Source organism: Prionailurus viverrinus, unplaced genomic scaffold, assembly GCF_022837055.1.
Source record: "Prionailurus viverrinus isolate Anna unplaced genomic scaffold, UM_Priviv_1.0 scaffold_49, whole genome shotgun sequence".
Lineage (NCBI taxonomy): Eukaryota > Metazoa > Chordata > Mammalia > Carnivora > Felidae > Prionailurus > Prionailurus viverrinus.
This window is the reverse complement of record NW_025927612.1, coordinates 944033-970285: the sequence shown is the minus strand read 5'-3', so window position 1 is coordinate 970285 and position 26253 is coordinate 944033. Positions and strand designations below refer to the sequence as shown.

General features: G+C 62.9%; 1 protein-coding gene across 6 annotated transcripts; it reads left to right on the top strand.

Annotated features, from left to right (window-relative positions):
- The first annotated feature begins 1053 nt into the window (after positions 1-1053).
- Positions 1054-25388, top strand: L1CAM (L1 cell adhesion molecule). Of its 6 annotated transcripts, XM_047847715.1 has the most exons (29): positions 1054-1144; positions 10682-10872; positions 13579-13593; positions 14173-14278; positions 14523-14725; positions 15706-15828; positions 15935-16105; positions 16393-16504; positions 16640-16824; positions 16983-17114; positions 17243-17386; positions 18006-18117; positions 18239-18405; positions 18529-18685; positions 18864-18988; positions 19148-19258; positions 19535-19732; positions 19981-20051; positions 20254-20476; positions 21060-21175; positions 21400-21601; positions 21688-21810; positions 21911-22084; positions 22185-22304; positions 22394-22546; positions 22800-22934; positions 23276-23348; positions 23454-23465; positions 24019-25388. In XM_047847715.1, the coding sequence occupies exons 2-29, from the start codon at positions 10797-10799 to the stop codon at positions 24248-24250; spliced, it is 3771 nt and encodes a 1256-aa protein (XP_047703671.1). In that variant the 5' UTR covers positions 1054-1144; positions 10682-10796; the 3' UTR covers positions 24251-25388. The 6 variants fall into 6 exon arrangements, with proteins under 6 accessions (XP_047703671.1, XP_047703674.1, XP_047703672.1 ...); XM_047847718.1 differs by lacking the exon at positions 13579-13593; XM_047847716.1 differs by lacking the exon at positions 23454-23465.
- The last annotated feature ends 865 nt before the right edge of the window (positions 25389-26253 follow it).

The following is a 26253-nucleotide window of genomic DNA, read 5'->3' as shown; positions in this document are numbered from 1 at the left end:
GGTCTCGAGAGGCTGAGCTGAAGGCCCCGGAATGCTTCATTGGGCAACAGGCATGCTCATAAAAATACCGTGGCCACCACGGCCGCAATCTGCCATCTGGGCCCTAGGCCTTCCTTGCCCTGAGGCCGGGCTCGGCTCACTCCGGAATTGCGCCCTCCGCCTCCCATCTGAGGTCACGGCCAGGGGGGTCGCGGGAGGGGGGGGGGGCGCAGGGGAGGAACTTCTTCCCGGGCTTCCAGTGCAAGGCTGTAGAGAGAGTGGGGCCGCCGGGAAAGGTCGAGATGGGGCCAATCCCCACCACAAAGAAATAAAACACGGGTCTGGGAAAGCTGGCAGGGAGCTGGAGGAAAATCGAGGAAATGAGAGGGGCGGCTCGGGGGCTCCCTCTCCGCGACCTCCTGGCCCCTGGGCTCCGGGCTGCCTGCGCCCCTGGAGCGTCCTTGGTGGGCTGAAATGGAGGACCGCGGGCCCCACTGGACCGGATCGGGGGCCTAGGATGGGAGGGATGCGGGAGAGAGCCCAGGGCCTCAGGAATCTTGTCCCTTGGGGTTGGGGAGCGTCCAAACACCCCACGACCAGGGTGCGGCCGGGACCCGTTGCGTGTGGGTGCCCGTCGCTCATCAGCGCCCTCGAGGGCCGGGAAAGGGCTGGGGGATGTTTCCCCAGCCGACTCCTCTCTCCACCGCCCAGCCCCGCGCCCCGGGGGGCACCCCGACCCCGCGATCCCTGCCCCGAGCCAACACTGCAGCGCGGGCGCCCGGATGCGGGGCACTCCCGGGCCAGGGACTTCGGGACTGCGGGCGCAGGTCCGGCGGGACCTGGCGGCGGGGGTCCCCCGGAGGTCCCGCGGGGGGCGGGGACCACAGGGGACTCCCAGCCCGCGCCGGGCTCGGCAGCCCGGCTCGGAAGCCGGGGTCCGAGGGGCGAGGGCGCGGCGGGGCGGAGCGGGCGGCGGGGGAGGTGATCTCACTCCCTCCTCCCCCGCCTCCCCTGCGCTCCCCTCCCCCTCCCCTGCGCGCACGCCCGCCCCGCCCCGCCGCCGCTGCCGCCGCAGCATCGGCATCGCAGACGCGCTCCGGCAGCGGGTCCGAGGCCGGCGTGCGCAGAGGCTGGGCGGGCAGCCCGAGCGGCGGCCGCAGCGCAGGTAAGCCGGGCAGGCCTGCCCTCGCGCCCCGGCTGCGGCTGCGGCGTCCCCGGCCCCCCGTCCCAGCCCTGCCCGGCCGGGGTCGGGGGACGAGAGCTAGGAGCGCCGCACGGCCCTGCCCGCAGTTGCGGGCTGGGCGGCTGGAGCCCCACCCAGGCCGGGCACCGGGCTCCGGGCCCCACGGAAGGGAGCCGGGCGGGGGAGGGAGGCCGGGGGCCGGAGCCCGACAGGTGAGCGGTACCTGGGCGACGCCCAAGATGCCGATCTGGAGAGGGACACCAAGCGGGGAGTCAGGCAGGGCCCGTGCGGGCAGGTGGGGGGCCCAAGTTGGCACGTCCCTACGGGTGTGTGCGCGTGTGTGAGAAAGGGAGCGCGGTGCGGGCCGAGCGACCCCCCATCGGCCGCCGTGGGGTGTGGCCCTGGGCGTGGCTGCCCCTCTTCCCCAGCCGACGGCTCTGGCTGAAAATCCCGTCGCCTGCGTGGTAGGGGCTGGCCTAGGCTGCCCCTGCCATGGGGGAGGGGTGAGGACGGGGCAGGGCGCTGCCTGGCCCTCCGCCCCGAGGCGGAGGGGTGGGGAAGGGGGGCTTTGTTCTCCTCCCTCTTCTTTCCAAACCCCAGCCTGGACTCCCCGGGGCTCCCCTGCGAAAGCCTGCCCCGGGACCGGGGTCTCCTCCTGCGGAGGCGCAGGGTGTGTCCGCGGCCTCAGTTTCCGCAGGCTCTTGTGGCTAAGAAAGGGCGCACCGTGTGAGGTCAGCCCGGGCACCAACAGATGGGCGGCTGTGCACAGGGGTGTAGAATGCGGGTCTGTGGGGGACAGGTGAGGGAGGGAGGGTCTCATTGGCTCGCGGCCAGGGATTCTGGAAAGCAAGGTGCCCATGGCGATGTCCCTGCCCACTGTGGGTCTTTTGCCAAGTCTTTCTATCTCGGTTCTGTTATGGGAGGGGCCTGTAATTCCTCCTCCCCCCTCCCTAGGGTCGATTTTGGGGATCTCTCCGTTGGCAGGGGTTGCAAAGAGCACCGTGGTGCAACCTGCCGCCCCCTACAGGGTATCTGGAGCCCGGCTCCTCACTGCCTGTCTGTCTTCGGGAGGCAGGCCCAGGGCCATCTGCCGGCCCGAGGAGTCGCAGGCCTGACACCCCCCTCCAAGTAGGTGCCCTGCTTCCAGTTAACTCCACCCAAAGGGCAGGGGCTTCTGGGCAACCCAGTGCCATCTCTGCTGACTCACGTGGCCCTGACAGTGAATAAGCCAGTCAGCCTTTCTTCCCACAAACTGCTGCCGAGCTTCGTGTTTCTTGTCCCTTACGGGGTGGCTGCGGCAGGGGCCCGTCGGGGCCTCTCTCTCCCGATCAGCTCCTTGCTGTGGGCGGCGGGACTCTGTCTGGCCCAGCCTCTCACCTGGCACTGCACCCATGAAGCACCCACACACGCACCCCTGGGCTCCCCAGCCTCCAGGGGCTCTTGGCTTTCTACGGCCACAAGGCAAGTTGGCATCGGGGCTGAGACCAGCGGCGCCCTCTGGCTCCTCCGTCGTTTCTGTTTGCTGCTTTCTCGTCCTTCTCTCCCTACTCACTGTGTCTGTGTGTGCGCGCGACCCCAGAAGTAATGCATCTTACTGTGGTACACTTGAAATATACAGAAAAGAACAAAAGAAATTAAGGAGCGCTGGTGATCTGATCACCGCTCAGCCTCAGCACACCCCGGCCTCAGTCTCTTTGCTTTGCTACGGGCCGCTCCCCAGAGGCTCCTCCCCCAGCCCCCCAGCCCCCTGCAGAGCACCGAGTGTGCGAGTGTGTGCACGGCGCGCGCCCCGAGGCGGCAGGGTCCCCTTCCTGCAGTGATGAGCTCCTCCCCGGCCGGGAGCTCCTCGGTGGCCGTGGTGTGGACGGTCATTTGCTGGGCAAGTGCCCACTTGGGCCAGGCTCCATGCCACTGATGGAAAAACCGGTAACAAACCAGCCCAACACCATCTTTGTCCTCAGAGAGTACGAATTGCTTTTCTTTTTTCCTTTGTGACTATCTGAAGGAAAAGGGAAGCGAGGAGTGACGGAAGGCCTGGTCCAAGGTCTACTCCCGTGGGCAGGGGCATCGGACTGTTCTCCTGTTAAGCCTCTCTCTGCCGCTGGGGTGGGTGCCTTCCATGGCACCCACTTGGGCAGTGCCGGCTGGGGAGGCTGGAGGGAGCAGCCCCGTGTGCCATACCTGCCACTCTCCAGCCCAGTGACTTGGGACCCTCGGTCCCTTCCCTGCTTTGAGTCTCAGCCCTCTTGGCTATCACATTCATCTCCAAGGTCCCTTTCAAGACCAACGTCTCTGGGGCCACTCTAAATGGCCGCAGCTGGAAAGCACGTCTCGGGGCCCTCTTCTGAGCAGTGAGGGCCACATGGCCTCGCGGAGAGGCCCAACCAGGCCGTGCCAGTCACGCATCAGTGCCAGGCCAGCCTCCAGGAGAGCCAGGGCAAAGGTGATGGCAGCTTTTGCCGGACCCCCTTCTTGGGCAAAAGATTGAACAGTTTGGGGATGAGGGGGATGCGTTTCCAGGGCTGTCTGGGGGCCTGGGGAGGGGCATGCGCTGGGGGAGAATGGAGTAGAGATGGGGGTCCGGTGCAGACCTCTGCAGGAGCGAGGGGGGAGGTGACAGCCGGAGTGCAGTCCCAGGGGCCCTGCCCCACCCTGTGAGTCAGACAATGGGGGAGGCGGTGGGTCTGATCCCCCCTCTAGGGTCACAGGCTGGCAGCTGTCTTTGCCCTGCCCACTCCTGCCGTGATTGGGAAGCCTGGGCTTGGGTCCCTGGGTGGGGCCCGCTGGGATGGGCCCTCAGCAGGCCCTGCCCTCCAGTCTTCCACCCTCCTGCTTGCTCTGACTTGCCCCATTCTGGACGCCTCCCTTCTTCTGCCCTCCCCGCGCCCCCCCCTTGCGCTCTCCTTGCCAGCCACCCACCTCTCCAGGTCCCCCTCCCTCTCCCCACTCAGTTGAGTTTCGCTGTGGGGAGGGCACTACTCCCCTCCTTATCTCCCCCTTCCTCTGCCTGCCCCACCCCTCCCCTTCTGCCTATCTTCTCTCTCTGCTTCTCCCCTGCCCCACTCCCCATGGCCCTGAGCTTGGCCCCAGCTCTGAGCCTCAGCACGGGGGTGACTGCTCATGCCTTTGGGTTGGGCCCACACTGCCCATAGGGGCCTCATCTGACCTGAGGGGTGGACAGGAGGCGCCTGCTGGCCACCAGCCAGAGGACCGGGGGTCAGGCAGTTAGCAAGGCCAGCCTGCCTTCTCCCCAGATATCAACAGGATCTTTGTGGCTTCTTAAAGGCTATGGTCAGATGGTAGGGGGGAGGGGGGTCCCTCTGCAGGGGAAGGCTCTGGGCTGCTGGCCTTTCCAGAAGCTTTTCTTTGTCCAGTTCCCCCCACCCAGGGCCTCGGGAGCCCGCCTGGGCCCTCGTGTTCTCTCTAGGTCTTGAAGCTTCTGAGGGAGTGCCCAGCCACTGTCCTGCCTCTCAGCGGCTCATGCCAGCCTCTGTCCCTAAACCCACCGAGGACGGACGGCTTTGTCAGCCTTGGACTGGGTGGAGCAGGAGGCGGCAGCGTCCTGGGCTTTGTGCACTCAGCCAGGGGGGCCTTCTGAGCCTGTCCATCTTGATGTCGGTCTGATTGAGCTTGAAGGGAGGAGATGAGTTACCGGGAGCCCCTCCCTCAGCTCTCCCGTCTAGAGCCTTCGGAGCTAGGCCCATTGGGAGAGGGCAGCCAGGCTGGATGTTTGCATGGGGGCGATGTTGGGCATGGGCGTGTGCGTAGCTTCCGGTATTCCTCTTTGCATGTGTGGGGATCATCTATCTGGTTGCATGTGTGCATTTGTGTGTGTTCGTGAGAGAGCGTGGGCACACAGATCCTTCTGTGCCCGAATGGGTCCCCTCAGATGCCCCGTGGGCCTGTGTGGGGGAAGGGGCAGGACTGATGGCGGTGGCACAGAGGCTGGCATGCCCGATGCATGACGCGCATGATGTGGGGCTTCCCGCTGTGTGTGTGGGGGTGCCCTCTGACCCCTCCCCTGGCCTCCTGCGTTCATGCCTTAGGAATGCTGAGGCCCTGGGGACAACAGAGGCCCCATTGTCTACCCCAGGCTTCCTGGGCCCCCTCTGTTCTTTAGCCCTTTGGCAGTGGGGAGCCGCGAGGGGGCCGGAGGGGCCTGGCAGTCTCTGAGCCATTTTTAGGCGCCCCCACCCGCCCTTTTGGTCCAGGTGTCCCCGGACTGACGTATCTGAGCAGCACCTTCCCTGCACCGCCTGCCTGCTCTAGCGACAGGCCCCGCCAGCCCATAGCAATGAGAGATACGCTATGCCCTCTAGCCTGGCCCCCGAAGCCCCCTCTAGTGCCAGGTTCATTTGTCAGGTGTGTGTGGGGGGTATTCTGGTCTTGTTTTCAGCCCGCTTTCCAAAGTCAAAGGGGAGGCTTAGAGGGCATCGAGGGAGGCAGCTTTCGGGCTGTGGGCCTCAGTTTCCCCAACTGTGCATGGGAAACTTGGCTGTAGCACTGGCATTCTATGAGTCTTGGCCTCTGCTCTCCTGGGCCTCAGTTTCCCCTTCTGCACGCTGTCCCCAAGCTTAATAGAGAAAGGAATTTGCCTTCTCTTTGGGTGGTGTCCTTGAATGGTGGGTCGAGTAAAGCCCAAGGCCTAGGGATGAGATGGTCCCTGCTCTGTGCTGAGGCGTGATATGGGTCACATCCTACTTCCACGTGGCCTCCTCCCAAGATTTCCATCCCTGCCCCCCCCCCCATTTGCCTGCCATCTGCCTAGCAAATCAGCCCTTCCCTAGGGGACAGGACGGCTTGGAGGCCATCCTCGTCCAGGCCCCTGGCCCTCTGGGAACACACGTACACATGCCTTACACATGCCTGAGAGGCAAGCTGACCTCCCCCCTGCCAGAGTAGTCTTTGGTGGCTTTGGGAACCTCCACGCCATCTAGAACCTTACGCCTGGTGAACGTTAGTGCCAGCTCTGTGACCTTGGACACTGTACTCTGGTTCTCTGAGCCTCAGTTCCCTAATCTGTAAAATTGGGGTAATGATAAGGCCTCCTTCTCCGAAGTGATTTTAAGGATTCATTGGGCGATGTGTGTAAACGTGCTTGGAAGAGCCCTGGCGTGTGGTAAGTGGTATCCATGGATTTATTTAATAAAATGGGGCACCTGGCTGAGACACACACGTGAGGGGGTGGAGAAAAGCCGTTCTGGCCGCAGATGGTGAGATGCCCCCTTCCTTCCCCAGTGGAGACGGTCTGTTCTCACTGCTCTCCCATGAAGGGTTAACCTCTGTCCCACCCCTTCCTCATCCTTTAAGGAGAATGGTCCATTACAGGTGAGCTGCTGTTGCCTTGGAGACTGCAGCCTTGAGGGGGCTGTGGGCTCACTCTGGGGAGGGCCTTGGGAGGGGCGAGGCGGTGGGAACCACAGAGGACAAGGTGGCAGTCCTTTAGCACTTCCAGGCCCCAGATACCTGTGGGGGCTCCCACCCAGCAGCCTCCTTTATGTATTATCTAACCCATTAGGCTGCTGCAGGCAGACAGGCAGGCAGGCAGGCAGGCAGGCTTTCCTCTCCGCTGCCAGTGGGGGGAGTTGGGCTCCATCTCCATGGAAACCCGCCAGCCACAGCCTGGGGGGGGGGAGGGCGAGGAGGAGCCTTAAAGGAACACAGTGCGTAGGGTGGAGGTGACACCCATACCCTCATATACGCACCGACGGGCTCAAAGACCCCCACCAGCCCTTCTGGCAGACAGCCCGGGCATGGATGCCCCCATGCGCTCACTCCCTGAGCCTCAAGGACGTGGACCCAGCACCCACACCCTGACCGTCTCACACACCTGGGGCACTGAGCCCCAGCTGAGCCCCCAGCCCTGCCCCTGGTGGGCCTGCCAGGCCATGGGAAGCTGCCATTCTCAACAGACATTGAGCTGGAGGGCCCTCTGGCTACGTGCCCCTGGAGGGACTCCATTTCTATCAGATGGGAGGGACACGGAGGACCCTACACAGGACCTGGGCACTCACTCACGCGGGACACCCTTGACGCGGGGCATCCTTGAATGTTCGTGAGGGGTGTGTGTGTGGTGTGTGTGTGTGTGTGTGTGTATGGTCAAGGAGTCAGGGAGGAAAGCAGCCACCCCAGATCTCGGCTTCAACCCACGACCTTCCAAGTCCCCCTCAGTAAGAGGACAGGAGGCCAGAAGAGAAGACTCCCCAGGGGACCCAGGGACTGAGGGTGCAGCAAGGGGCGTGGCTCCTCTGCCGCCCTGAGCCCTGAGTGTCTGTGCAGGCTCCAGCGGACGGCAGTCTGCCTCGGTGCCTGCCACGCCCTTTCTTCTTGCCTGTGCGGTGCGGTGTGTCCGGGGGGATGGGTTCCCAGCTAGACCCACTCAGGATCAGCCTGCCTTTGTTGTGCATCGCCCCAGCACAAAGTGCGGGCATGCACACGGACACTCACGGTTGTGCCTGGAGACGTGTGGGTGCCTACCTCCAGCCGGGCGGCTGCTCACTCTGAGTGCTTCTCCCTTCCTGCTGTGGGGGTCCCCACCTCCTCCAGGAGGGCCAGCCAGCAGTGGCTCATTCATCTTGCCTCACAACTGTCTCCTAGCCCCAGTGCCACAAGTGGCCAGGGACCTGCTGCTCTGTCTCTGTTGTTGTGGGCTTTGTCTCTCTGGTCCTGGCTCAACAGCTTCTCTGCTGTTTGTCTCTCTGCCCTGCCTGTCAGTACAGCCTGACCTCTAAGCCCAAGAAGCCCCCCTACTTGGGCCCGCCTCCCTCCTCCCTCCCAGTCCTTTGCCTGGCATGCCCCCCCCCCCCAGGGACAAGGACACTCAAGGAGGCACCACCACGTCTGTGCACATGTGCACACACGCACACCACTCACTCTTCTTGCTCTTTGGACCATTTCCCATCAGGGCTTTCTGCGGCCACCTCTCACCCTTTGTACTCCTTTTCTCTCGCCCTTTCCCCGATGCCGGTCTCTGTTGCTGGATTTCTCCGTCTTGGTTACCGTGGTGGTGGTCCAGCATCCTGTCTTTGTCTCCCATTCCCTGCCCTCCCTCCCCCAGCCCCTCTCCTCAGCCTCTCCTGCTCCCTCCTGCCTCTTTCTCACCCTGTCTGTCACCCTTCAGTCTTCCCCAGCCCATCCCCACCCCTCGCAGACGTGGCCTTGGCTCCATCTGTACACCAGCTTGTGGAACACTCTCGCCTTCCTTGCCCCTGGAGGTGCTGATGGGGGTTGGGGGGCCTGCTGAGCCGACAACCTGAGCTGCTGGCTCTGTAATTGCCTGAGGAATGATGAGAGATCAGAGACCCAGCAGCGGTGGGAGGGGAAGAGGCAGAGCCCCCTCCCAGCTGTCAGGGGCCTCAACCTTCTGGCTCCTGCCTGTCTGAGTTCCCCGGGAAGGCGGCAAGCTGGGTGGCAAATGCCAGGAGACTAAAAGAGGTTGGGTGTGAGACTGTGGGACATCGGGATGGGGCAGAGAATGGGGAGCCAGGGGCTCGGAAGTACTGCATTTTCCCTGCATATACATCCAGGGCATATATGCCGAACCCGATTCTGGGAGCCTAGATTTTGAGGACAAAGACGAGTTCCCATGACCGTGATCATCATTCCAGCAAAGGGAGCTCCCTGGCCTCCTCTGTGCAGGAAGGCCCTTCTTTGAGCTTCCCCTAGCTGGTTTCTCTCCCCTCCCCCCTTCTAAGACTAGAGTGCTCAGAGCTCCCAAGGTTGTCGTTTGATCGCCTGCCCTCTGATCTGAGTCTCCTACTGTTTCCTACAGGCCTTGAAGTGGAGGCCAAGGCCGCCTGGGGCCCACCCTGCTTGTCCGGGCTTTGTGGGGGAAGGTGGGAGCAGAACAGGTCTGCTGTTTGCTCCTTCCTTCTGGGCCCCAGCTCGGTTCTTGCAAGTTGGGAACTGGCCTCGCGTTTGCCACTTCCTGCCCTCTGAGTCCTTCTCTTGGCCTTCAGCCCATCCATGTTGACCTGTCCTGGTGCTTCTCCACCTCCCCCTCCAGCTGTTCACCACCATCCATTTCCCCTACTGAGTCCCCAGGCAGTCTATTGAACTCCCCACTCTTGTCGGGTCCCCTTACACTAAACCAATTTATGTCTCCTAGTCCCTTGCTGACAGAGTCTAGATGCCTTAGCATGGCATTCCAGGCCTCCCTCCCCTCCCCTTCAGCATTCTGGATGAGGCCTCGTCCCCCTTTGATAAGGTGTTGGCTGGGCACAATGAAGATGTCCAGTATGGTCTTGGGGAGTGCATCCAGACCCCAGCTCCAGCCTCCAAGCTCTCTGTCAACCAGCAACCTACTCTTACCCCACCTGCACTTTCTCTCCTTGCCTCTTTCTCACACCCCTTCCTGTTTGGAGTCAAAGACAGCTGTCTTCTTGGGAGTGTGTTTCCTCTTGTAGTCATGGCAGAGAATCCCCGCCCCCCCCCCCCCCCCCGCTTCCCTGGGCCTCCGGTCTTCAGGGCTTCTTGCATGCAGGGAGAATGTGGGTACGGCTGGTGTCACTTGGGCTGGGGTGAACACATCTAGCAGTTGAGCCCTGAAGACTCAGAAAAAGACCCGGGCCTGCCAGACACATGAGAGGTGACAGAAACACTGTCTCAGAGCTCCTCCTGACCCTGGCTTGGAGCATCTGGAAGGGGAGAGGCCACAGTCACCTCTATTGCCTCCCCCCCCCCCCAGGGGCATGAGGGACAGCAGAGAGGTGTTCTTCTACTTCTCTTCCTCCTGCCACATCTTGAGGTCAGGCTTCCTTCCCCCTTCTTCCATTTCTTCAACCTGTTCTGTGAAATGCCACCCTCCCGGGCCCCTTTCCTCCCTTCCCAGTCCCCACTTCCCAAGACCTTCCTGTCCCCCACCAGCTTTGTAGGCCTGAACACCACCCAGAGATCAGTTGGCTCTGAAACCCACAGCAATGAGACAGACGAGAGTTCTTCTCTACATACACGTGCACTCATGCTTGTGTGCACACACAGAGATAGCAGACACGGGGATTCATCCCCCAGAGGTACAGACACACAAGAAGACACACACATGCTCTCGTGTGCACATGCAGCTATCTAGACCCATGCGTTGATTCTTGCAGACACACACCCCCTTTCCAGAAAAGACATATACAAATGTGCTCCTGCATGCACACGCACAGCCACGTAAATACTAATGTGTATATTTGGCTACATGCCCATCCACATCCACACTCATGCACAGAGTGGCCTGTGGCATGCCCAGGGGAGCTGATTGGGGCAACAAGTTGATGCTGAAGAGGCAGCTGGTGTGGAAGCACAGACGGAGAGGAGAAAGGGAATGAAAGGCAACCTGGAGACCTAACCAGTGCTAAGACTTCTAGGTTTCCCCCTCCAAGGTGCGGGGGAGGGAGGGATGGGGGAGCTGGCCCACTGGGGGCGGGGCGGAGGGCGGGGCCAGGAGCCCGGGCTCGCCCAGATGTTAGTCACTAAAGTCGTCCGTTCTCTCCTCTCTCCTCCCCCACCCTTCCTTTCCCTCCTTCCCTCTCCCAGTGCCCCCACCCCTGGCTCCCGCCCCAAGCCGCCCACCAGCCCCCTTCCCTCCGGCCGGAGCCTGAGCCGAGCCCGGCCGGCTGTGCCGTGCCGAGCCGCCGGCGCCGCCGGGAAGATGGCCGTGTCGCTGCGGTACTTGTGGCCTCTCCTTCTGTGCAGCCCCTGCCTGCTCATCCAGATCCCCGAGGAATGTGAGTAGCTGGAGGGAGCCTTGACGCCTCCCTTCGCCGCCGCGCTGGGCTCCTCTTTTATCTTCTGCCTCCTCACCTTCTGCCGGCTCTGGACCCTCCCCTCTACTTTCCTGGGTACAGAGTGGACAGGAGGTACCCCGGACCTCTGGAGAGAAGGACAGGGTGGAAGACGCGGGGTGTGTCAGCACCACGGACAGGGGACCGGCGCGGGCGGGGGAGGGCGGTTTCAGGACCACGGACAGCGGGCTCGGCGCCGGAAGGGCCCCCTCGGTGCTCTCCCTTGGCCCGCTCTCTCCCACCCTCCCCCGGTGTTGTGGCGGGCGGGAGAACGGGGCCGGCCCCCAGTCCTGGGCTAGCTTGTGCAAAGGCCTGGATTCAAGTTTTGCCCTGTTTCTGACCTGAGTAACCTCATCTTCGGCCTCTGGTAACTCTGTGTGTGAACTGCCGCAGGACAAGACACCTTACAAAGGCCCGGCAGTTTTGTAAATCCTGACGATTGGGTGGGGCTGAAGGGGTGAGACTGCTGGAGCTTTCCGTCCGTGGAGGGTCGTGGGTAGGTGTGCGGGTGTTAGGGAGTATGACTGGGGGCTTGTGACAAAACATGAGCATTTGTGTATGCTTGTGAGTTGCACAGACAGTATATTTGGTGTGTGTGGATGTGTGTGGTTGTGATCGACTAGGTGCGGCTATTGAGTGTGATTTTGATTTCCTACATGGATAAGTTTGTGAGTCGCTGTAACTGTTACTTGTTGGTCAGGTCTGTGAAGGTCTGCAGGTGTTTGTTAGCACTTGATTATAGTGGGTCGTGCGTGCATGTGAGCTGGGGCCGTCTGTGAGTACCCATTTGTGTGTGGAGTCTGTGTCACCGTGATGATGTGTTCTCCCCAGTGTGAGCAGGAAGTGTAAACACACTGCTGTGAGTGGCTGTTGGGCTTGTGTGAGGGGCATCTCGCAGGGCAGCAGCATTTGTGTATCTCGAGCCTGCTCCTTGGTGGCTCCAGTCCTTTCTCCCTCACCTTGCCACCTTTGTCTCTGAGCCCGGACCTGGGGGAGGCCAGTGTCCCTGAAAGATGGGCCGGGGGCTGGCGCTGGGGAGCACTGTCTATGCCAGGAATGGGGTAGGGGCTGAGGGAGGCGGGCTTGGAGGACACCTGGTGCTGGGGGGAGGCAGCCAAGGGTTTGGAGGAGGTGGAGAGGGACGGATGGGACAAAGGGTGGGGATGTCCCCTGGGATATGCACACGGAGGTACGTGCAGTCGTGCCTGTGCCGATTCCCTGTGGCAGATGGACATAGATGCACACGTGGGTAGACACAGACGAGCCACCTGTATCCAACCAGGCACAGATATACAGATGGAGCAGAGCCCCCGGAGAAGACACATAGGAGGCACACACACACACACACGCACACACACACAAGCGAGGGGTTTAGACACAAAGGAACAGAGTCATCCGTACACACAGAGGCAGGTGTACGGTACTGAACGGAGGCACACGCACGGCCTTCAGCCGTACTCTGTCAAGACACACCCATATGCAAACACACTCACACACAAACGTCCTGCGCGCGGTACACTCCCGAGCATTCACATGTGTGCCTGGACTCACACACATGTGCTCGTCCTCCTTCCCCTCCGTCTCCTCTTGGTCGCTTTTCAGGCCTCACCCTGGGCACCCACCTGGCCTGCCCTGCTGCCACAGCAACGGGGCCGTCTGGCCGGGTGTGTCCGTCTGTGGAGGGAGGGGCAGGGAGAGTTTGGAGAAAGAGAGAAGTGGGCCGCTCTGGGCACCCGGTGCCGCCCTGTAGGAACCTGCCCTCCAGCTAGAGCTGTCTCTCTCCCTGCCCCTGGGCCCCTTTGTCTCTTTCCCCGTCTTCCTCCACCCAGGCGACTTTCTCCATCCCGGTCACTGTCTCTTGCTCTAGGCTGCCTGTACTGGCCCCTCCCCAGCCCCGGGCTCCCTCTGCAGTGTCCCTCTCCAGGGGACCCGCGACTGAGGTCTTCTGCAGAGACAAAGCTTTCAGAGGCTGTGCACTCCTGCCTTCCCCCGTCCTGCCTCCACGCCTCCTCTCCCCTCCTCACAGCCGCCCTGGCTGGTGCTGGGCCGAGTCCTGTGGCAGGGAAGCAGCAGCTCTGGCCTCAGCCCCGGGCAACTTGGTGGCCGCCCGTTGCCCGGGAGGAAGGAAGGGGAGAAAGAAAAGACTGGAGTCAGCCCTGCAGGCAATGGAAACTCGGATGCAACCAGGCCTTTGGGAGGGTTTCGCAGGGCTGGGGGGGAGAGCGGGGGCAGCCGGGCTCTGAAGGCTGGGCCTGGGTAATTGAAAACACTGAGCTGTGCTAATTGGATTAGGAGGGAAGTGGGCTGGAGCGGGGGAGGGTGCCCTGGATGCTGGGCTGCCTGCCTCCCCACCTTCTGGGGGGGAGGGGGGGTCAGTTCTGCGCCTCCGCCCGTGGGATGCAAGCGTCTGTCCAGAGGGCATTCCTTGTTAAAGGCAGGAATTTCTCCCTGTGTGCTGGGGCCGCAGCCTAGCCCACCCCGAGACCGTCCTGTCCTTCTGGGCCTTGCTCTGCCCCACAACCCCAGCCTGGCCTGTGCCCCCCCATATGACACCACCCGTAGCCCCCTTTCCCTCCATCCCCTTCCCCAGGGGGTCTGCAAGTGTCAGCATTTCTCTCCGCTCTCTCCCTTGCTGCCCGGACTTCTTAGATGAAGGATACCGTGGTAAGTCGGGGGAGGGGGGGGAGTGTTTCCCAGGCCCGGGGCGGGAGGGGCGGGGAAGAGGGGTGCCAGCGAGTCCCCCTGCCACACATGCTCCACTTCTGTGAGCCCTGTGCCCTGTGCGGGTCGCTGCCTTTTCCGGCTCTTGGGTCCTCGTCCCGCTGTCTCACCCATGGGCCATCTTTGTTCTGTCTCTGCCCTGGCCTGGGTTTTCTTGTACCCTCTCCTGCTTCTTGTCGCCACTGCGTCCTCTCTGCTCCCTCTGTCCCCGTGACTTCCTGGTTTCTGTCTCTGGCTTCATCTCTCCCTCAGATGTCTTTCTTTGTACTTTTTGTGGCTGTCCTCTCTGTTCTGTCCCTTTCTACCTTTGTGCCGTGTCCCTTTCTCTCCCTCTTTTCATGGCCCACCCGCCTGTGGCCCAGCCGGGTTGTTTCCAGCTCGTTCTTCCTTGCCCCCCCACCTCCGCGGCCTTGGGGCCTCTGAGGGTTTCAGACCGTGCCTTCCCTCCCAGTGGGACGGGGGTCGAGGCCGTGAAGCCAGCCAGACCCCATCCTCACCACCTCTTCCCTATCCTGTCCCCAGTGATGGAACCACCTGTCATCACCGAACAGTCTCCACGGCGCCTGGTTGTCTTCCCCACAGACGACATCAGCCTCAAGTGCGAGGCCAGCGGCAGACCTGAAGTGCAGTGAGTGACCATCACCTTCTAAGCCCCGTTGTTCACTGCTGACCTCAGCTTCTAGTCCTCTTGCCTCCCAGGGCCACCCAGCTTCTGCGCCCGGATGCCCCGGATCTCTCTCGTGTCCCCTGGTCCTTGCCCTGCACGGCCCGTCCCCGGGGCCCCTGGCTGCTCGCACCGTGGCCTCCAGCCTGTGCCAGCCCCTGTCCTGGGTTCCAGGGCCTTCGGCCTCTGAGCCCTTTTCTGCCCACAGGTTCCGCTGGACTCGGGACGGCGTCCACTTCAAACCCAAGGAGGAAGCGGGTGTGACCGTGCACCAGGCTCCCCATTCCGGCTCCTTCACCATCGCGGGCAACAACAGCAACTTCGCCCAGAGGTTCCAGGGCACCTACCGCTGCTTTGCCAGCAATAAGCTGGGCACCGCCATGTCTCACGAGATCCAGCTCATGGCTGAGGGTGCGAGGCACCGCAGGGGCCTGGGAGGGCCTGGGGGTACACGAGAGGGTCCCCGAACAGGTCTCAGGGAGCGTGTGTGGGGGTCCGGGCCGGGGGTGGCCACGCGCCCCCAGCTGCCGGTTTAGCGGGCGGAAGACACCGGCTGCTCCGCCGGCCGCCCGCCGCCTTCCCCCTTCACTCCCTCGCAGGGTCCTCCTGCTTCTTTGCTTTGTCCCTTTCCGCGCTGCCTTCCTGGTCCCCTCCGTCTCCCCTTCCCTGGTTTCTGCCTCTGGGCTTTGCCCCACCTCGGCCTTGCTGACCTGCCTCGCTCTCCCTTGGGCCTGCTCTGCCTCCGTGTGACCCACTGCCCCCTCCATGCCTCCGCGGCCCCATCTCCTGCCCCACCCTGGGCCGTCTCTCTCCGCTGCGCCCGTCACTCTGTGGCCTCTCTCCTCTGCTCTCCCCTCCTCCCTCCACCTCCGACGCGGCCCCTCCGTCTCCCTCCTTTCTGCCCGCCAGCCAGCTCCGTCGTTATCTGTGTCACCCTGTCCCTGGGGTTTTCCCTCTGCATTCCGTCCTCCCTGAGCTTTCTGCCTCCTGAGCATGCTCCTCTCTCCTCTCCACCCCGCGGGTTACCTTGGGAACTGTTGCCATGGTTTCTGTGTCAGGATGATGGAAGGGTCTGTGACTCCCACATCCTTCCGCAGCTCCCCTCCCCCACCGCTGCACCGCAGCCTCCCCCCCGCCCCCCAACCATCTTAGGCCTCTGGGTGGGAGCTAAGCATTGTGAAGGGTTGGCCCCTCACAGCCATCTGGTCCTCTGTGTGTGGCTTGGGGAGCCCGGAAAGGACCCCGAGTCTCTGCCTCCCACCGTGTGAACTTCTTCGCCACCTGGCCCTCTCACCCTCTTGGCCGTCCCTCCTCCTTTCCACTGCCCTGCCCTGCCTTGACCGGGAGGAGAGTTGGGCCCCACAGTGCCAGCCTCTCTCTGTCCCTTCTAGGTGCCCCCAAGTGGCCGAAGGAGACGGTGAAACCTGTGGAGGTGGAGGAAGGGGAATCGGTGATTTTGCCCTGCCACCCGCCGCCCAGCGCAGAGCCACTCCGGATCTACTGGATGAATAGCAGTGGGTGCCCACAAGCGGCTGCTGCCTGGGGTGGAGGTGTCAGTGGGTACAGCTTCCCGGACGGGGGCCTGACCTTCGCCTCCTTGCCCCCCACCTGCCCCCACAGAGATCTTGCACATCAAACAGGATGAGCGGGTGACGATGGGCCAGAACGGCAATCTCTACTTTGCCAACGTGCTTACGTCGGACAACCACTCGGACTACATCTGCCACGCCCACTTCCCTGGCACCCGGACCATCATCCAGAAGGAGCCCATTGACCTCCGGGTCAAGGCCAGTGAGTCCCTAAGAATCTGATACACCCTCCTCCTCACCTGCTGTCTCATGCTCTGGCACGGCCCATCCCAAAGATCAGGCGACCTTGGTCTTCCTCCAGGATGGCTTGGCTCCCGCTTCGCCTCTGTTCGGACCCCTTCCCAGGAGGCGAGAACAGAGAAGGGGCCCTCCCTTTAACAGAGGAGGAAACAGAGGCCCTAGGGCCTCACAGGGGCATCCACCTGGCCTGGTAACTCTGTGGGTGGAGGGTGGGGTGGGCCGTGCCACCCACCCCTTTTCTCCTCCCAGCCAACAGCATGATCGACAGGAAGCCACGCCTACTCTTCCCCACCAACTCCAGCAGCCACCTGGTGGCCTTGCAGGGGCAGCCGTTGGTCCTGGAGTGCATCGCTGAGGGCTTGTGAGTCTGGGTGCCCCGGGTGGGGGTGGGCAGGCACAAGCGGACCTCTGTCACGGGCCGGGGCTGAGCAGGCTTGCGCTCTCTCTTCCACTGTGCTCCCCTCCCTCGGCCTCCCTCCACTGTGGCCCTGGACAGCCCCACACCCACCATCAAGTGGCTGCGCCCAAGTGGCCCCATGCCGGCCGACCGAGTCACCTACCAGAACCACAACAAGACCCTGCAGCTGCTGAACGTGGTGGAGGAGGACGACGGCGAGTATCGGTGCCTGGCCGAGAACTCGCTGGGCAGCGACCGGCACACCTACTACGTCACTGTGGAGGGTATGGTGCCTCTCCTGGGTCGCGCGGCCTCCCAGGAGCGACCTCCAGGGACGGCAGTGTGCAGTGCCCACTGTCACAGGGGGTGGGCTGGGTCTGGGTCTGGGGCCAGAGCTGGCCGCCGGCCGCCCCTGCTCAGGGCAGCTCGCCACCTCTCGCAGCTGCCCCCTACTGGCTACACAAGCCCCAGAGCCATTTGTATGGGCCTGGAGAGACTGCCCGCCTGGATTGCCAAGTGCAAGGGAGGCCCCAGCCCGAGGTCACCTGGAGAATCAATGGCATTCCCGTGGAGGGTGAGCGGGGCCTCGAACAGGGGCAGGGAGCTTGGGGGGCCCCGGGGAGGAAGGGGAGGGTGACGAGGAGCCTCGCTGTGCCTCACTGCTCCGCCCTGGGCCTCGGGGCCCGCCTGCTGCTCACGCAGAGCTGGCCAAGGACCAGAAGTACCGCATCCAGCGTGGAGCATTGATCCTGAGCAACATGCAGCCCAGCGACACGATGGTGACCCAGTGTGAGGCCCGAAACCGGCACGGGCTGCTGCTGGCCAATGCCTACATCTATGTCGTTCGTGAGTAACCCACCTGTCCCCGCAGTCCACCAGGCAAGACCACCAGACTGACTCGGCCAGCAGCTGCTTTTCTCCTCGCTGGGGCCCTCCACCCCATATCTCGCCCACCCCCATCAATAGCGGTGGCTTGGGGCGGCCGGGGGGACTGGGGCGGGGCGGGGAGAGGGGGGAGTGCTGTGGAGGAAGGGTGGGGTCTTGCCACCATTTACAGATGAAAAAGCAGTTTTAGAGAGTGCTCTGGCCCACCGCGTGTCACTGAGCAGGTGTCACTGAGCGGAGGCTCACCCTGGCCAGGATGTGCCCGAGGCCAGCCTGGTGGCTCCTCTCCCGGAGCCTCCGGGAAGACAAAGGTGGGCCAGGAAGGCTTTCAGGAAGAGGTCGACTGTCAGTGGGGCTCAAGTAATTGGTAAAACTTGGATGCTTGGGATGGGAGGTGCCTCTGAGGCACGCTGGAAGGCAGAGGCTCAGTCTGGCAGGGGTGGGAGTAGGATGCAGGGAAGCACCCAAGGGCCCTCTTGGGAGAGGTTGCCCTGCGGAACCCCGCGCCTGCCCTGGATGCTCACGGGCCCTCGCCCCACCCTGAGTCCTGCCCCGTCCCCTGTAACTACTTCTCCCCCAGAGCTTCCGGCCAAGATCCTGACCCCAGACAACGAGACATACATGGCGGTGGAGGGCAGCACCGCCTATCTCCTGTGCAAGGCCTTTGGAGCCCCTGTGCCCAGCGTCCAGTGGTGAGTGACCCTCCCGGAAGGGGGCGCCTCTAAGCCATATTCTGGCCCAGGGAGCTGGGGAGGGCGGGGAGTCCAGCCCAGCCCGGTGGGGTCTGAGCCAGGCCTGCTCTGCTCACACTAGGCTAGACAAGGAAGGGAAGACCGTGCTACAGGATGAACGCTTCTTCCCCTACACCAACGGGACCCTGGGCATCCGGGACCTCCAGACCAACGACACTGGCCACTACTTCTGCCAGGCTGCCAACGACCAAAACAATGTGACCATTGTGGCTAACCTGCAGGTCAAAGGTCAGATGATACCCCCTCCCCCCCCTTGCCCCCGACTGATGTGATCAACAGCTCCTCCAGGAGGGAGGGTTATGGTCTCTGGAGGACACTAGACTGACCCTCCCTTTCCATCATTGCCCCCAGATGCCACTCAGATCACACAGGGGCCGCAGAGTGCCATCGAGAAGAAAGGCTCAAAAGTGACATTCACGTGCCAGGCCTCCTTTGACCCCTCCCTGCAGCACAGCATCACCTGGCGAGGGGACGGTCGAAACCTGCAGGAGTCTGGGGACGATGACAAGTGCGGGCCCAGCCCCAACCCGGGCCTGGTGGAAGGGGGCAGAGTGGGGAGGGCAGGATGTCCAGACCTCTTGGCCTCATCCGTTGGGAAGCACCCCTGCTTTGAGCAGGAAGATTCTGGCAAGAGGGGGAGGGGGGCAGCAGAACAAAAGGACAAGCACGCGCCCTCTCCCCACCAGGTACTTCATAGAGGACGGGCTCCTGGTCATCCACAGCCTGGACTACAGTGACCAGGGCAACTATAGCTGCGTGGCTGGCACTGAGCTGGACATAGTGGAGAGCAGGGCCGAGCTCCTGGTGGTGGGTGAGTCCTAGGATAGTGTCGGGCTCCCGACCTACAGGCGTGGGGGGCACGGGCCTCCGGGCACAAGAGCCCGGGGTCACGTTGCAGGGCCTTCTCAAGCTGGGGAGGGGGTGGCCAGCTGGCGTATGGGCCAGAGAACCCACCCTCCGTGGCCCTCAGGGAGCCCCGGGCCGGTGCCTCAGCTAGAGCTGTCTGACCGCCACCTGCTGAAGCAGAGCCAGGTGCGCCTGTCTTGGAGACCCGCCGAGGACCACAACGCCCCCATCGAGAGTAAGAGGCCTGAGCGTGGCGCCACCCACCTCCCCGCGGCCACCCCGGGTAGCCTGCCCTCCTTGTGGGACCTCCGTCCTCCCGGGCCCAAGGCTCCAGGACCGCCCACCCCACGGGGCAAGCACCTGGGTTTGGGGCTCACAGTTCCTCCTGGAACTCTGAGAATGCCTGTTGCCTTGGGCGCTCCCTCCCCTCCTCAGGGAGACCCGGACTTACAGCCCCATGTAGCCCTCCCCTCTATGCCGCACGCCTAATTGCCGGCTCGCTTCTTGTCAGAGTATGACATTGAATTTGAGGACAAGGAGATGGCGCCTGAGAAATGGTATAGTCTGGGCAAGGTGCCCGGGAACCAGACCTCCACCACCCTCAAGCTGTCGCCCTATGTCCACTACACCTTTAGAGTTACTGCCATCAACAAGTATGGCTCTGGAGAGCCCAGCCCGGCCTCTGAGACTGTGGTCACGCCTGAGGCAGGTGAGCCACCTGGGAGGGGCGCCTCCAACTCCAGGGCCCCTGGGCTCCTGCAAGGAAGGCCTAGAGAGGTGACTGTGCCCAAGCCCCTGTGCTTCTAGGTTTCCAGTGCGAGGTGGGAGGCAGGGTTCCCCCAGAACTGCTGGCTCCCGGCTCCCAGGGCCGGAAAGGGCTGTTCCTTCCTTGGTCCTTGGCCTTCGCAGCCTCGGCAGGAGCCCATGGCTTTGATGTGTTAACACATTACTTTCCAGCCCCAGAGAAGAACCCTGTGGACGTGAAGGGGGAAGGGAATGAGACCAGCAACATGGTCATCACTTGGAAGGTGAGGGCGCCCCTCCTCCCCCTCGGGCTGAGCGTGGCCCGGGGCATCAGGCCAGGACCAGGTGTTGGCCATGACCCCTGGCTGTGCTGAGGACCAGAGGATGACGGGACATGAGGCTGGTCTCATGGCTGGGCTCGGGAGGGGGTCAAAGGAGGCGGGTGCTCTTGGCCCACCAGCTCCTCTGGTGCTCCTCCTCCTCCAGCCGCTTAGGTGGATGGACTGGAACGCCCCCCAGGTTCAGTACCGCGTCCAGTGGCGCCCCCAGGGGACGCGGGGTGCCTGGCAGGAGCAGATCGTGAGCGACCCCTTCCTGGTTGTGTCCAACACGTCCACCTTTGTGCCTTATGAGATCAAGGTCCAGGCTGTCAACAGCCAGGGCAAAGGCCCTGAGCCCCAGATTACCATTGGCTACTCTGGGGAAGACTGTGAGTATTGGGCTGGCCCCGCCCATGGCGGGGTGGGTATTGGGCTGGCCCCGCCCATGGGGGGGTGGAGCCCCGAATGCGCACAGATGGCCCACACTCCTCCCTCCACGCCGGGGCTCTCCATAGAGCATATCCTAGGAGTAAGGACGTTTTTTTCCATAACCAAAGTGCCATCCTGACAGCACATTTACTGTTGATTTACCACTGTACTTACCTAGTTGGCAGCCGATATTCCAATTGTATCAATTAGTGCTGTCTTTTCCCCCCGGTCCGGGGTCTAGTCCCAGATCCCCCATCAAGTCTGGTTGTCCTGCTTCTTTCTTTTCCCTGCATCTGGAACATTACGAGATGTTAGTTTTGATCACCTGGTCAAGATCCTTCCTGGTTACTCCTTTGTGTACTATTTTTGCCCTTGCAACCGACAAACAGTATGCAAGGAGAGACCCTGGCACTGTGCACACACCGTGCTCATCAAACGGCCCGCCCCCCACGTAGCATCCAAATCTATCTCCCTTCTGTGGGAGGGTTCTGGGCTGGCCTCCGGAGGCCACAGGCCCTCATCCATGCCACCGGCTGTTTCCAGACCCCGAGGCAAGCCCCGAGCTGGAAGGCATCAAGATCCTTAACTCGAGTGCCGTGCTGGTCAGATGGTGGCCCGTGGACCCAGCCCAGGTCAAGGGCCACCTTCGGGGATACAATGTAAGGGTTCGAGGCGTGGGGGCAAGGGGATTCCCAGGGTGAGGTGCGAGGCCACCGGGAGTGGCAGGCTTTGGGGCGGGCCTCTGCCACCTGCTGTCCTAGAGTCATCAGGGTAGGAGGAAAGGTTCTCCATTCAGGGCAGTGGGAAGCCTGCGCCGGAGCGGGGAGGGGGTCTGCCCTGCTGGACACCTTCCGTCCCTACGGGGCCTCCCGTCCACCTGCAGGTGACGTACTGGTGGGAGGGCAGTCAGAGGAAGCACAGCAAGAGGCATGTCCACAAAGGGCACGTGGTGGTGCCCGCCAACACTACCAGCGCCGTCCTGGGAGGCCTGCGGCCCTACAGCTCCTATCATCTGGAGGTGCAGGCCTTTAACGGCCGAGGACTGGGGCCTGCCAGCGAGATGACCTTCAGCACCCCAGAAGGAGGTGAGCTTTGCACCCCACGGCCCTGTCCCCGCCACCCCCCCAGGGCTGGCCGGGCAAGGACCTGCCACCGTGTCTGTGCTTTGCAGTGCCCGGCCACCCTGAGGCATTGCACGTGGAGTGCCAGTCGGACACCAGCCTGCTGCTGCACTGGCAGCCCCCGCTCAGCCACAACGGTGTGCTCACTGGCTACGTGCTCTCTTACCACCCGTGTACGTGCGTCGTCCCGGCCGGGCTCGGCCGACAAGTAGAGGGCGGCTGGGGGGTGGGCGGAGCTGGAGGTCACGGCCAACTCCCAGTCTGTCCTCGCAGTGGATGATGGGGACAAGGAGCAGCTGTCCTTTGACCTTCCGGACCCTGAGCTGCGGATGCACAACCTGACCAACCTTAGCCCGCACCTGCGGTACCGTTTCCAGCTGCAAGCCACCACGAAAGAGGGCCCTGGAGAGGCCATCGTGCGGGAAGGAGGCACCATGGCCTTATCTGGTGAGCTGGAGGGGGCTGAGAAGGCCCCACCGGACAGCCAGGCCCAGGATGGCCAGCCTTGGGCTGCCTCGAGGTCCCACAACGCCCTCTTGCTCCCCAGGGACCCCGGATTTTGGCAACATCTCAGCCATGGCTGGCGAGAATTACAGCGTGGTCTCCTGGGTCCCCAAGGAGGGCCAGTGCAACTTTGGGTTCCAGATCTGGTTCAAAGCCCTGGGAGGTGAGCGCAAAATGCCCCCCGGGGGCGGTGTGGAACCAGGGCGCCGCACGGCACTCCTGCTCACCTCTGCTGCCCTGTCGCCCCTGCAGACGAGAAGACGGGCCCTCATCTGCCACCGCAGTATGTCAGCTACAACCAGAGCTCCTACACGCAGTGGGACCTGCAGCCCGACACAGACTATGAGATCCACCTGCTCAAGGAGAGGGTGCTCCTAAAGATGGCCGTGAAGACCAATGGCACCGGTGACGCATCCCTCCGCCCCGGCCCCGTGCCGCGCCCCCACTCCTCCTCCTGGAATCTCCGTGCCCCCTGTCCCCCCTCCCCCCCGAGGGCCTCCCCAACCAGCCAGCTTCAAGCATGCTTCGGTCCCCTCCCGCCCCTGTGGTGTTTGCCGGCCTGGTCCTCCCCCAGCCCCGGCCAGTTCCCGACACAGAGGGGCTGGGAGTGGGTGTCTCACCTGGGGCCGGGTTCCGTGTCTTCCCGATCTGCCCGCAGGCCGCGTGAGACTCCCTCCCGCTGGCTTCGCCACCGAGGGCTGGTTCATCGGCTTCATCAGCGCCATCATCCTCTTGGTCCTCGTCTTGCTCATCCTCTGCTTCATCAAGCGCAGCAAGGGTGGCAAATACTCAGGTAAGCCCCGGCCTGGGGCTCAGGTGAGGGCGGTAGAGCGGGTACATGACCCCCACCCCCGGTCCCCAAGCCTCCGGCAGGACGGCATGGGCATGTCGGGGGCAGGCGGGGGGCCCAGAGGGAGCTTCTGCGCAGACCAGTAGCAAACGGCAGCCAGGCCCACGTCGGGTGAGTGGTCCACGTCGAAGACTTCCTGGCTTCTGAGCGCTGCCGAGAGAGTCCCCGGGGCCCTCGGAGCACAGGGGGCAAGCCTCGCCCGTGTCCCCAAGCCGGGGATGGGGCCTGATGTCCGGGGTCCGGCGGGGGTGGGAGGGATAGCCGGGCCTTCTCTGTGTCTCCAGTGAAGGATAAGGAGGACACCCAGGTGGACTCTGAGGCCCGGCCGATGAAGGACGAGACCTTCGGCGAGTACAGGTGAGCTGGGGGTAAGAGCAGGTGCTGGCCAGCCGCCCAGCACTGCTCTCGCCCTTATATCTGACCCTGTCTCTCTCTCTTCTCTGTGCCGCTGGGTGATGTCAGGTCCCTGGAGAGGTAAGACAGGGGCGGTGGGAAGACACTGTCAGAGCCTGATAGCAGGGGCCCTCCTGCGGACCGTGTGCCTGGGAGTGCCATCGGCCCCCGCTTGCCGGGGCTCCCCACGCCCCCAGCCCTCTGGCCCCGCAGCTCCCTGTTTTTGGGAGAAGCCAACACGCCCCAGTTCGTCCCCATGCCGACGCTCAGTTTCTGGGCCTACCTGTCACCTCCCTGGCTTCCCCACTCTGGGCTGTGGAAGGGCTGCCAGCTGGACTGGCGCCCCCGTCCGGCTCACCTACAGGCCTAGCGCCCGCTTGTTTCCTCGCATCCCCCAGCATCCTGGGCAGGCCTGGGCCTTGCCCCTCTGGCTCTGTGCGTGTCACCTACCCCCCCACCCCCACCCCGACCCCCGGTATGTGTCAGGGATGAGGACCCTTGCCCCAGTGCATTCAGAGCGCATGGAAGGCAGGTGGACCCTGGGCCAGGCCTCCTCCCTTGGGCTAGCACCTGCCGTCTCCTGCCGGGCTCTAGCGGGCAGCCTCCCACTCCTGCCTGCCCTCTGCCCCCACAGTGACAATGAGGAGAAGGCCTTTGGCAGCAGCCAGCCATCCCTCAATGGAGACATCAAGCCCCTGGGCAGTGATGACAGCTTGGCCGACTACGGGGGCAGCGTGGACGTCCAGTTCAATGAGGACGGCTCCTTCATCGGCCAGTACAGCGGCAAGAAGGAGAAGGAAGCCGCGGGAGGCAATGACAGCTCGGGGGCCGCCTCCCCCATCAACCCTGCTGGGACCCTAGAGTAGCAGGTTCCAGCCAGGCAAGGCCAGGCAGGGCGGAGCCTGGGGCTGGGCCACACGGGAGTCAGAGGCCAAGGCTCCCAAGCCCGACACCTGTGCTGACCTTGGGACGGAGGCTCCTTCCACTCTCTACCAGGCCTCGGCCCCCCGCTCTGGCCTTGGGCCTGTGGGAGGCTTGAAGTTGGGGGCAGAGGAGAGGAACTCACTGCCTTTGATCCCCCTCTGACTACCCGGTCCCCACTTTATTGCCAAAACCCAGCCACACCCCTTCTTGGGCACACACCGCTTTGTTCCAGCCCAGGGGCCAGTCACCCACACATCGGGAGCCTTCAGGTGCTGCCTCACCAGCCTTTGGGCAGAGAGAGGCCGTGGTTGGACAGAGAGGAAGTAGGGCTGGCCGCTCTTCACACAGCCTGGCTGGGACCGGGGACAGACCTCGGCGTCCCCACCATCTGCTCCAACCAGGATGGGAGCTGGGCAAGCTGGCCACGGGTGCAGAGGAGGCCATCTGGAGAGCCCAGAGTCCCCACCTGCCAGTGTCATTCTCATCGACACCTTCCTCCCACTGCCCACCCCGCCCTGCGGCCGGCTTCCAGGAGTTCTATACACACGCTGCCTTCGGTGCCCACCAGACAGCATCCAAGTGGCCTCTGTCACTGCCAGGGTGTGGGGCAGGCACACACCCCCCCCCCCACTGCCCCTGCCACCGCCTGCAGCCCAGAACCCTTTAGCCACCCCGCCCAGCCCCTGTCTGAGTAGTTCCCGTGCTCAGCTTCCCCCGCCCCTCAACCTTGGGAATGTAAATACACCGTGACTTTGAAAGTTTGTGCCCTTGCCTTCCCCCATATGCCACTAGTGTGTAGGCAGATGTCTGAGTCTCTAGGTGGTTTCTAGGTTTTATAGCAATTAGCTTTGATGATCCCATCCTAGGAAAAATAAAAACAGACAAAAAAAAAAAAAAAAGGAAAAAGGAAAGATTGGTTCTCCCAGCTCTGCTGTGCTCCTGCCTGGCAGGCAAGGTGTCCCTCTATGCCTTTGCTTGGTCTGTTGATGAGCCCTTTACAAAAAACAAAAGAAATATATATATATGTACATAAATATCAGAATTATGACAGGCAAATAAAAACCTGCACATGAAGATAAACTGTTGTCCTTTCACTGAGCACGACGCCCCCCGGCCGTGTCCCACACCGACCAGTAGGTGCCAGAGCCAAGCAGGGCAGCTGGGACCACCTGCCGGCCCATTCCCGGCCTCTACCCCGCCAGGCCCTGCCCTGCACCCCTGTGAGCACCCGCCCGGCTCCCTGCCGCAGCGCCAGCGCCCAGTAAAACACGCTTTATTTATGTTTTTAATGTTTATTAATTTTTGAGAGACAGAGCATGCGTGGGGAAGGGGCAGTGAGAGAGGGAGACCGAATCCGAAGCAGGTTCCGGGCTGTGAGCTGTCGGCACAGAGCGCCGATGCAGGGCTCGAACTTGCGAACGGTGAGATCATGACCTGAGCCAAAGTCGAGGCTTAACCGACTGAACCCCCCCCACCCCTCCCCAGGCGTCCCTAGTAAAACACACTTTAAATGAAGGCGAGCCTTCAGTGGGCCCGCGGGCGTGGCCAGCCTGCTTTGGGAATTTCTGAGTCCGTCTGCCCTTCACCGCCACCCCCACCCCCACCCCGGGCTCTCCACGGTGAACTCTTGCCTGCCTCACATCTCAGTAGCAGCCTTTGTTTCATGTGTAACCGAGCACAGAAAGCATCAGAATTTCTCCCCCAAATTCCCGGCTTTCCACGGCCGAGTCAGTCCCCCAAGGCCTGGACCCAAACCCTTTGCTCTCCCGGCCCCGTGGGTGAGGTGCAGTTCGCTGAGGTCAGTCCCTGCGCCTGGGCACCGGGTCCCACCCTCCGTGCCCCACTCGGGGATTGCTCTCTTTCCTGCATCTCTGATTTTTCTGTCTCTGTTGACCAGTCCCGGGAGCAGACCAATGGTGCCGTAATAGCTTCCGTCAGTAACAAC

Bases quoted from the DNA above. Each gene is read 5' to 3' on its own strand.
- L1CAM (XM_047847713.1), top strand. From the start codon at position 13,989: ATGGCCCACCCGCCTGTGGCCCAGCCGGGTTGTTTCCAGCTCGTTCTT. The intron at 19,259-19,534 runs GTAAGAGGCCTG...GCTTCTTGTCAG, and splicing joins CCACAACGCCCCCATCGAGA to AGTATGACATTGAATTTGAG. The intron at 21,176-21,399 runs GTAAGGGTTCGA...GTCCACCTGCAG, and splicing joins GCCACCTTCGGGGATACAAT to GTGACGTACTGGTGGGAGGG.